We start from the raw sequence: 11,336 nt of genomic DNA on the forward strand, positions 1-11,336 counted from the left end.
ATAATTATTGTAGCCCCTCATATCTAAGAAGGTTGACGCAAACCGATTTCAAATATCTCAAATGGTTGAAAAGTTAAGTGGGGGTGCAAGTTACTTTTCAGCCACCCTGTATAACGTCTTACCTTAAATATAAACCTCTCGTTGCGTGTTAACATAAACATTACAAACCAACAATTATTTTCAGATTTTGATTAATTTTTTTTTTTAATTTCATTCAGGTTTTATTTGTTAATTTGTGAAACTGCTAAGTAAAATTTAACCCTTGTATACATACTTTATAGTAAATGTAGCAAAAATATAATGTATAACACGAGCGCAAAGTGCCACTTAGCACACTAGTTACACAAACACCTACTTTTTTGTTGGATAGTTTTATCTATGTATTTGAAAACTTTGTCCTGAATACTTACGCTATAGATATTATAGATTTTATATTTATGCAGTGACTGGCCTATAAACTAATTTAATTGAAACAATAGCGAATAAAACAACCCATTAGATACAAAATTTTGTTTATTAAATATGTAACTACAATGTTAAACAAGTTAAAATTAACTTTTATCAATGTCTAAATATTAAAATTATTATCTATTAAATTAACATCTAAAACCATCGATATTTTCCACGAGAAATACAAAACTAACCTGTAGGTTGTTATCCTTTAAATGGCCTATTTGTTTAGTAAATCTATTACTACAAGGTACAGTAAAAAATGTCATTTAAAATGTATTAATCACTATAAATTTAAATCATTATTTACTAAAACAAAATTTTAAACTATTCATATTTTTATGAGTAATAAATACAAGACTAAATTATTTTAACACTTGTTTCTAGCTTATTAAGGCACACAGACTGTCCCTTATTCAAGTCTTGACTTGACTCAATAGGCCTGCTCTTTCTTTTTTTAAGTTTCTTTGGATGTTTGTATTTCTTCAACAATAATTTTACTTTTTTCTTATAGACTTCTGATTCCTTGCACACTTTTTCGGAATCAACCAGGAGTCCCCGTATTTCACGAGAGATTTCAACATTTTCCTGAAAAAGAAAATGTTTTAAAAACTAATTGTTCCTTCATATTTGTTATAGAGTTAAGGAGAGTACTGAAAATGGTAGCAATAATCAATAAAAATTAGGATGAGTATGTGTTCATAAGATTAATCTATTGGGACCTATATATCACATGTTTCATAAAAAAATACTTTATCGTAAAAAAACACCAATCACATTTTAATTAGGTATCTTAAGAAAAATTACAAAATAACTAAAGCTGAGTTTTAATCTGAGCACTGTAAGTGAATATAGCCAAAGCAGACTCAAAAGAATAGTGTTTTATTATTGTGCATGCAATATGAATTTTGTGATCAGTAAATGTGCAGTGATTTTCATATATGAAAGTATATAAATAAGCATAAGCATATTATTCTGTAGAACTTATTGAAGTATTACGTTACTACCATATCCTTAAAATACATAAATACTGTATTATACACAATGGCGTATTGACAAAGGATAGGGTGGATCAATAGGAATTCTCTGGGAGTCATTCGGGCATTGTTTCTATTTTGAAAACTAAATGTTATTATTTGTATAAATTATTAAATAACAGTGTTAGGCGGTCGACACACGGGAAGACTGAAACCCAACTAAAGTTGAACCAACTGTTTTGTGACGCGACTACGGTTGGAGTTGCGTTGGTTAAATCCGCACACGGGCACGACTGTAGTTGAGTTGAGACAGTGAATGAGTTCTAATTTTGTTATAAAGATACTGTGTACTGTGTATGGTGTTTGAAATGAGTAGTAGTGATGAAGAAGCCCTGGTGTGTTATAAACAATCAAGAAAGCGTAGAGGATTGGGTACATCCTTATGTTAAAACAAATTTTCAATGTAGGCTCTTTGTAGCTGATGCTGCATTACAAGAAACAGACGCAAAATTTCAGTCTATGTACAGGATGTCAAAAAGTACTTACAAAAGTTATTGCAGTTGGTATACCTGATCTTTGAAAAGATCAATACAAATATGCGAAAAGTTTTTCAAACCAGGCGACTGAAATCACCTAGCAACCGGCAGGTCCGGTTGCTTAACGACTGATCGCCGACTGGTCCTCAACTGGTCGCATCGCAGTCGCACCGTGTGTACTGTCCCACCTAACTACATTGGTCGGGACGCTGGCGACTAGTTTGTCCAACTGGTTGCCGATATCAGTTGGAAAACAGTCCTCCCGTGTGTCGACGGCCTTAGAATCGTGGTCTTCTGGCGACGTGTGAAAAACGATGAAATACTAACACTCACTGAACTTGGTCGTCGCCAGAAGACCACGATTCTACATTATGTGACCGTGGAAGCCTATCCAGGAGGAAAAAATAACAGTGTTCTACAACTAGCCTATTCAGTAATACTTGTAATTGCATCCAAATCCAAAAGTTAGAGTTCAGTTTTATTTAGTGGGTGGCTAGTTACGTTGATTTTTTGCTGAAAAAATGACAAAAGAAATTTGTTCGGTATTTCCAGTTCTATAGAAACCAGAAAAATCTAAATATGGTTGAATCGTTGGAAATTAACGATCTGTATACACACAATCCTACAAAAAATTACTCCAATCGTCATAATATTTTGTCAGCGTGTAAAATATAAATTTTTACTCTATACATTTTAAATCTTAAGGAAAAATTTGGCATTTGCAACTGTATTCTTAGAAGGGATAGGTTAAGATAAAATGTATTCTCAAAGCAAGTTTGAATCACTGTTATTAAAAAAATATACTATTGTGTCATACACTAGTTAATAATGGAGCTGAGAATAAATATTATTTATGTGTGTTAAAACAGTTCTGGTATACAGTGCCACTCCTGCTGGCCAACAAAAACTTGATTATTTTCCTGGTTTTGAAACCAATGAACCAATCTGACTTTAAAATCGACCCATCCCTACTAAGTAAGAATAAAGCAGGGTGGTTGATGTTGGAGGAGGGTACTCAAGCCATTTCTGTTCTAGGGTGCTCCAAACCTGACTACTGCACTGTATGTACATATTCTTAAGAACGTGAAGTTGTATTCATTTACAGTGTTGTCTGTTTTGCCTACGTTAAGGGTTTATTTACTTGTACTACAGGTAAACAATCCCTTGTTACTTCTACGACTTAAGAGATGCAAAATACTAATTATCAAAAATACCCAAGTATCTATATAATTAATACACTACATAAAAAACTTTGTCGGTTGAACTCCTCCGCCATTTCTTAACCTAATTTATCAATTGACGTCTCATTGGAAAGAGCTTGTCACATAGATTTGCAAATTTATGATTATTCAGCTACACAACACACATGAGTTTTAATTTCCCATTAAAAAGCATTGGAATGAATTTGCTATGTATATTTTTGTAGTTCAAATTATTTTAAAATTTACACATATAATGCAAATTATGTATACATTTATTATTAAATTTTGATATTGTAAGTACCCAAATACCTTAAATTCATACAGTGAACTAACACAACTATATTCGTGTATGACAATTTATAATTATTACGTTCATTGTTTGAATTAGCTTATTTTTAACTAAACTAGATTAATGGTTCTATTGGAAAATACCATATTTGAAACTAAAAGCCCATCTTAGAACGGTTTAGCAAAATTGCTGATAGTAATAACATTGGCTATACATAAAGCAGACTTCCCATCCAATGTAAAAGTTTGAAGTCAAGAAAATATATTCAGCTTACCATATCACCAGAGGATACTGTTTTATTGTATAATAATTTAAATCCATGCCAACAGCTGATTTATCAATTGACACAGAATATTGTCATTAGTTGGTAGACCATCTAAACAGATTGCACCATGTTTTATTTTGGCTTCAAATGTTAACATTAGATGGGAAGTCTACTATGTGTATAGGTAATACTGTTCATACATGGTCCAAAATATTTCTGGATTAGATGTACAGTTAAAAGTGTTCAAATTATATTATTGTATTTTGACTATCTATTATCCACCATAATAATTTTAAATCCAAGTAAATTCACTTATAAACATTCATCAAGTGCAAATACATTTTTTGTTTATGGTTTTATTTGCGTTTGACGTAATCCTTTATTTTACACATTTAAATCATTCACTGTATCCGTGAAATGTATAAAAGAAATTTGTAAGGAATTTAGAAAGAGTACAGCAAAACACGTTTGAAAAGTGAAAGAATGTTTCAAAATGTTCCTAAAATAATTAGTTATTTTTAATTAGTTAAAACATTTAATGATCATGGGTACCAAAATCTGATTTAAAGCTAAAATGAACTTAGATAAATTAAAAGTTTACTGAAAAAAATAAGTAAAAAAAAAAAAAAAAAACAATTTGGATAAAAACTAATAATGTAAAGTGTTAAGTGTTTGTAGTTACGTCTAAAATAAGAGAATTTGTTTGAACTCGGACTTTCAGCGAATTTTCCATATAGGGAATAAGCACTTTTTTAACGTGCTCTTTTGAAATAAAAGTTTATATGTCAGGATGGTTATGTTTTCACTTTACTATTAATGGCTACTTTATTAACAATCAAAACTAAACACAATAAAACGAGCCTTATCGTTGTTATGTTCGGATGCACGTGTAAAATCCTATAATGAAAATGCCTATTGCTGCTGAGGATTCCCTAAAAAAGGGAGGGATGGAGAGTGGGACTCCCTCACTAGCCCATAGTGCTCACATGCTAACTGTGCATGAAAACAGCTGTAGATCAACTTACGACTAAGGATTGTTCGACAGTAGCAGAAGTACTGTAAAACTTAGCTAAATTTAACAATATAGAGGCTATTCCATTACGAAATTGGATATTTTTTTATCCAGCTAGATGTACAGTTATGTTTTATGACTGCAAGTTGACAGTAGAGAGTCAAAAATCCGAATCAATTGTTTAAACCAAAATCCGAATCGGTAGTTCAGATTACCGATTTGTTCGGATTTTCAAACATAGCCTAGAAATGCATAATAGACCCATAATTAGGCCTACAGTATTAAAAATACAGTTTTAGGATACAGTCAATGAAATAAAAATAATGGTTTTTGTACTTAGGCATTTTCGTAATATAACTATAATTCATTTCTTGGGTAAAAATATGTAGAGCTTATACATTGTACATTGGAAACGAACAAAACACAGACTGGCTCGGTGCATTCACTAATTTCCCTGCCAGGCTCCTACTGTTTGGCCTGCAAAATTGTAAAACATCTGTTGTCTCTGTGCTAATTCAATATTTTAAAACTCTCAGGAGCAGTTCGGATTTTTGACATTTTGGATTTTTGACGTTCGGACTTTCGACTCTCTATTGTAATAATACATAAAGCTCATTATCTAATAGAGATTAAACATATATTAAGAAATATTACAAACCCCTAATAGCCTGGTTATTACGTTGATTTTACTCTCTTTTTCTAGCTTATTACATTCATCCAGTCTTGTTTTAAACTCTCCAAGCACAGTGTGTTCATTTAGATGCTATAGGAAAAATAAAATACATTTTAAAAATACATCTTACTTATGTGTATACATGATTTTTATCTACATTCAAGTATTGTTAGATTCATTACTAGGAACCTGAAATAAAAAATAAAACTAGACACATATAAGATTATGATGATTTCTAAAAAATAGCTAGCCTATACGTTTTTGAAGCAAAAATATAAAAAAAAGAATCAAAGAAGATTCAATTAATTAACAATTCTCTTAGTATATGAGATAAACAGTAAACCATGGATCACTTGATGAACAATTGTCATAATCCAGTATGTTATTAAATTGGTAATTGTAAACATTTGTTTAAGGCTTGTTTAAGGCTGATATTAGTAAGAAGCATGAAACATGAGAGTAATTATCTTTTGGTTTAGATGGTTTTGATTTTGTGTGTTTATTTTACAGTTAGAGAATGAATACATTGATAAGGAATAGAATATGCCTATGTCACCACAGCACAAGTTTAAATACATACAGTAGACTCCCTCTTATCCGGACATCGGTTTAACCAGACCACTCTCGGTGGAAATGACAACTCTTTAACCGGAAAATGTTTATCAGTACATCGGTTTAAACGGACTAGATCGGCAGGAAGTGGGCGGTACTGAAACAATTGTTCTCGTAGGAAAGATTTGAGACCAGTGGTCACGTGTCTAAATACAATGCTCTCCTAAATTGAAGTCAAATACTGTACAGTATACAGAATGCATTTAAACGGTCCGTTTTAATGAGTTTTTGGGGATGTTGGTTTAACCGGAAACCCCGCTATCCGGACTGGCCTCTGTCCAGAGGAGTCTGGATAAGACGGAGTCTACTGTAACTTAATTGTAAGACTAAATTACTTACTTAAACCGGTCACAGCTCAACAAAAAATGTCAATTTAGTAGGACATGTGTCGGTGTTTCAACAACGAACATTTCCCTTGCATGTGTAGCAAGGTGCCACTTTGCACACTAGTTACACAAATAACTATTGCCATACTACCACCAACAAATTTTCTTTGCTAACTTAGACATGTATACTAACATAATCTTACTAACAGGATTACTATGATTTTGCCACTTGTAAACATGGAAAGCTCTAACTCATACCTGTTTTTAGATATATCAGGCAGCATATTTAATCTAATTTTGCAATAATCTCTGTTGTAATGCATCTTCTTATATAGGTTGATTTGTAAATGATTCACACTAACGCGATATTTGCATTGTTGCAGTAGACAAGTCAAAACACCCTAAAGAGGGGGGAGGGAGAATGGGGACAGGTGGAGGGGACGGAGGGGGAAGGGGGGCTTAGTGGACAGAATAGCATGCATTGTTGAAACCTTTTGCAAAACTTACCCTTCAAGCTACAGGCTCTGACTTTACGGGTCCTTTTCTGTAAACAACGACTTTTTAATCGAAAAAGAGTATAGAGAGAGGCTTTTCATATTGTAGTGTGGTGAAAATGAGTTTAATTTATATTAATAAAGAGAGTATGAAATTTAAAGTTTCCCAACAATCTTATTACAATCAATGTTATTTCCTGATCACACAATCTAAAACTGCCAAGTACTTTATTAGTGGTTGTTACTCTCTTGTACTTAGATTATTCAAAATAAAATTATAGTACCATTTTCCACGGAACCTCAATTTCTTGATAGAACAATAGCTTAAATTGGCCATTAGAACATGCCTGTAAAAATTAGTTTTTTAATAAAGTAAAATTTGTTTTGTATAAGCTAAAAATCCAATTGACTCTCGATGATTTGACGACATTGTGATAGTGTTTGAATTACTCATGATTATGAAGATTAGATTGTTAGCTGATTACCTGAAACCTTGATTTAGATCATTAACTCCTACCTGTGTCTTGTAAGAATGGATTTTGTTAAGAATTAAATTTCCTGTGTCACATAAGTTTAAGTGCTAAAAAATTAGAAGAATATAGGACCAATTGACAAAAGATAAACAACGCTCAGTCGTGTATTTATTGTTACGAATAATCCCTACTATTTATTGTAAGCACTTTGGGATCAAACTGGACAACGCAACTGAAAAGACAGAAGACTCTAGTTGTAACACCAAACATGATGATTGTACAGATGCTGACCAGACTCAATATTCGCAAAGAATTACTGTCTGTCAGTTGATATCGAGAGTCAACTATATTACGTTACAACTTAGAACTTAGGTAAACAGCGTTAAAAAATCTTACCATCTCCTTCAATTGTTTTTGGAGGGATTCTATTTCCATACTTAATATCCTCTTCATCTTTATTTTGTCGTTGGCAATTTTTTCTAACTCTGATTGTTCCCTTTTAACTAATCGAAGGACATCCAAAAACTCGTTTTTAGCCATTAGGTCCCTAGGATGGGGATTAGGCTCTACATTAGCTTGAGCATTACTTGCTTCATCTACGGTAGGCTTGGGATCAGGGTGAGGGTTATTTTCCTTTTTAACAGGATTGCTCGTTTCGCCTGAAATAAATTACAGGGACTAGGATTACGGTGGATACAAAAACATCAAGTTAAACTTAATAGTGCAATAAAATGCAACAATTAATACTTTAGTTACTTAAAAACTATGAAATATAATTTCAAAAAATAATTAGCCTCAAGTTTTTTCCGTTCAATGTTTTATGTGTATGTTTTTTTCAATGCTCTTTTGTCACAATAGAGGCTACAACATGCATGTTGTACAAGTACAATAAAACTAAAAATAAATATGCAGAGAGATAAACCAAAACAACACTAAATACAGCAAACCATGCATAGAGGAAATGGAATCAAGCAAACTTGATGCATTAAGTTTATAAATTAAAATATTTGACCAAGCTTCATAGCCTTAACAAATTTAACAAAACTATAATGTCCCCACTGCAGCAATCCTACAGACTAAGTGAATTTCCATTTAGCTGGCTGGATTTATACCAAAATATCCCCTTAAAATTGTCAGATTTATTTCCTATTTAAATAACATTAATTTTAACAAGTACTTAGGTTTGCTGTTACAGGGAAGGTATTGACGTGTGTTTTTTTATTGAAATGTTGATAGTTAGTATGAAATAAACAAAAGTGTCAAATTTGATTAAAATATCAGGCCATAAACAAGCAAGCTACAACAGTTTATTTATTCTCCTTAAGCATAACATGTGAATTTTAAATTTACAATTTTTGTAATTATATCTGTAACTGTTAGGCACACAACAAAGCTTCAATGTATAAAGTTATTTCTTTTTTTAAGCTCTACAAAATGGTTTGGAAAAAGTTATGAAATTTTGTGGTTTTTAGCGTCAAAAATGGAAAACCCAATTTTTACCCTATAAACCCCTGTTCCTAATATAGTCTGATGATACTGGTTTATGAACTCGTTTGAATAAACGGTAGGTTTAAAAATGCTGGTACCAAATTTCATCACAATCAGATAATTGTTTAATTGAGTTATCACGCTAACAGGCACATATATAAATGTATGTATCTATATGGATTTGAATGGAAGGTGTTTTTGGCCACTGGAGACCACAAAACGAAAAAGTAAATCAGTCTGGGGTCCAGGTCTTACCATGAGACCTACAGTAATAGCTTACATGGGAGATTCGCTAAAACGGATTTGTTAAAAGCCAATAATATACACTTCATTTAACATCAAATATTGACTTGTTCTGAATGCTAACAAGTACAATTATAGGCCTACTATTAGAACCAAACAAGTAGAATTATTTTAAATCTGTTTAACTTTTATACCTTCACCGTCTTCCAGCATGGCTTGATATTTTCTCTTAAAATGGAACAAACTCATTTTTTCTTTTAGTTCAAACTTGATAGCAATCAGTTGACTAGTCAGTAGGCTAACTCTCCCAACTCTGAAACATAACCATCATTTATTGGTAATTGATATTGGTGAAGGTAGGATCGAGCTTTGAATCTCTAGCTTATCAAATAAGGCTTTATGTGCTCTCTTTCCCAAATCAAAATCAATGTTTATTATCAAATAAACACAAACGCTACAAAAATGCAACAATTCATATGTTAAAACAAGCTATTGTAAACTAATTTATTACAATAGCTAATAAGGCTAAAGGGCAGCAGTCACTAATTTAACAACCTCTGTTTTGTGATTGACTTCACAACAATTATTTTGTGGGAAGGACAAGAATGGCTTATTTTGTATCAGGTTGCTACCATGATCACCAAATGTATAATAATGGTGGTTTGAAAAGGTAGCTTAGATGAAAACTAAAATTGAGATTGTTGTGTTAAGCCTAATACATTGTAAAAGTTTAAGCCTAGGCTACATTAAATATTGTCAACTTATTAGTAGCCTCCCTTTTTGATTATAACAGTGGTTTACATATTTATCATTCAGACCCATTAATAGTAACTTATGTTGTGATATTGTAAAATGTATTTTCATTGACTCGGCAAATCTGTGTACGTAAATAATAATAGTAAAAGCAAAGTTAGAAGGAGTAAAATAAGATGTATTGTTTACATTTTTAATCAGCATGTTTACTCTAACCGTAGAGTTACACGCTTCGTCGAAGCTTGATATACAAAAATATCCATGTCATTATCTAAATCATCATAACATCTGAGCAGCCCGCTAGTAATCTCTCTTGTGATGGTACGCACCAACCGTGTATTGTAATTGTACACAGTCTAGGAAACCACTAATGCAGCTGGTCTTTGAGACCTGGATAAAAGCCGCAGCGCATCTTAACCACAGCGCATCTGTTAGGCACCTAGGAAACCATAGCCTAAACTTCTTATTGACATTTATGATTTTAAAAGTGTAGAGTATGGCAGAGATATTTTATCCTTTAAGAGGGGATCAGAAAAGACCCTCCCTGCAATTTTAATACAAAGAGCCTAGTAGAAAATTGATGCTTGGGTTTAAAAAACAAATTTTCAATAATTAATTAATTTTTGAACTTAATTATGTTTTTTAGTTCTCTTTTTGTTGGTCAATGTGATTAAAATAGGCATAAGTTATACTATGACTGTTCGAGCGACCTTTCTCTTAAAAATTATTACTAATGTTTCAGTTTGGTTTTTAATTTTATGTTTAATGTTTTTTAAAACCATAATCTGACCATAATCCACCATAATCTGACCATAATCTGACATTTATGTGGTTAAAAACATGGATACTCAACAAAAAAGCAGAAAGGAAAATAATATTGATTGAAAAAAAAAAAATTATTAAGAAAAATGTTTGGCTTGACAAGCACTAGACAATGGTGAATGGAGGATAGGCTTAGATGGCATTGCCTTGGAAAATAAAAATAAAATAAAATAAGGACCAGGAATTGGATAAAGAGAATTGCATACAGAAGCAGACATTGTTGAAGGAATAAGAAGCAGACTAAGACTAATATTATCCCTTATACAGGGTGATTCACCTTAAAAAGTGTTACAATAGGTAACTTGTTTGGTGTTTATTTTACTTTAAATGAAAAACTTCCCTTCTTTTTTTGTGGAATTCAAAGAGATGCTATTTTACATTTAAAATGTTGCCGCTATTTTCAAAAACGGCGGACACTTAATTTTTTCAATGGTAACCATAACTTTTTATGATAGTTTTGGATTTTACGTACAATTTAAGACATGTACTTGTGACATTTTTTTGGTAAATCTAACCATTTCGAATTTACAGCCTAACTTACTGTTTAATCAAAAACAGTTTTTAACCGAATATGGCGCACCGAACTTAATGCCCATGCCTAGTATGGAAAAACAGCTACATTATTATTCAATCTTTATTTAACTGTTATAAAGAAAAACATGATAGTTTTTCTAGAGAAAGTTTAAGGGTGCTGGGGTGCTAAGTTTAAGTTATATGTTTA

General features: G+C 32.0%; 1 protein-coding gene across 2 annotated transcripts; it reads right to left on the reverse strand.

Moving 5' to 3' along the window:
• Positions 1-631: 631 nt before the first annotated feature.
• On the reverse strand, positions 632-9,347 carry LOC128997744 (uncharacterized). Of its 2 annotated transcripts, XM_054423401.1 has the most exons (5): positions 9,235-9,347; positions 7,706-7,968; positions 6,850-6,886; positions 5,390-5,494; positions 632-1,038 (listed from the first exon to the last, which is right to left on the reverse strand). In XM_054423401.1, exons 1-4 carry the CDS (start codon positions 9,287-9,289, stop codon positions 5,484-5,486), a joined length of 366 nt encoding a protein of 121 aa, XP_054279376.1. In that variant the 5' UTR covers positions 9,290-9,347; the 3' UTR covers positions 632-1,038; positions 5,390-5,483. The 2 variants fall into 2 exon arrangements, with proteins under 2 accessions (XP_054279376.1, XP_054279375.1); XM_054423400.1 differs by lacking the exon at positions 6,850-6,886.
• Between the last annotated feature and the right edge of the window lie 1,989 nt (positions 9,348-11,336).

The sequence above is a fragment of the Macrosteles quadrilineatus genome, unplaced genomic scaffold, assembly GCF_028750875.1.
Source record: "Macrosteles quadrilineatus isolate MER2022 unplaced genomic scaffold, UCM_ALF_1.0 Scaffold_7__1_contigs__length_78375512, whole genome shotgun sequence".
In the NCBI taxonomy this organism is placed as follows: Eukaryota; Metazoa; Arthropoda; class Insecta; order Hemiptera; family Cicadellidae; genus Macrosteles; species Macrosteles quadrilineatus.

Coding starts and splice junctions, on each gene's coding strand:
- LOC128997744 (XM_054423400.1), bottom strand. CDS start 9,289: ATGAGTTTGTTCCATTTTAAGAGAAAATATCAAGCCATGCTGGAAGAC. Junction 7,969..9,234: donor CATGCTGGAAGACGGTGAAG/GTATAAAAGTTA, acceptor AATTTATTTCAG/GCGAAACGAGCAATCCTGTT. Junction 1,039..5,389: donor TAATAACCAGGCTATTAGGG/GTTTGTAATATT, acceptor TTTCTTTTTCAG/GAAAATGTTGAAATCTCTCG.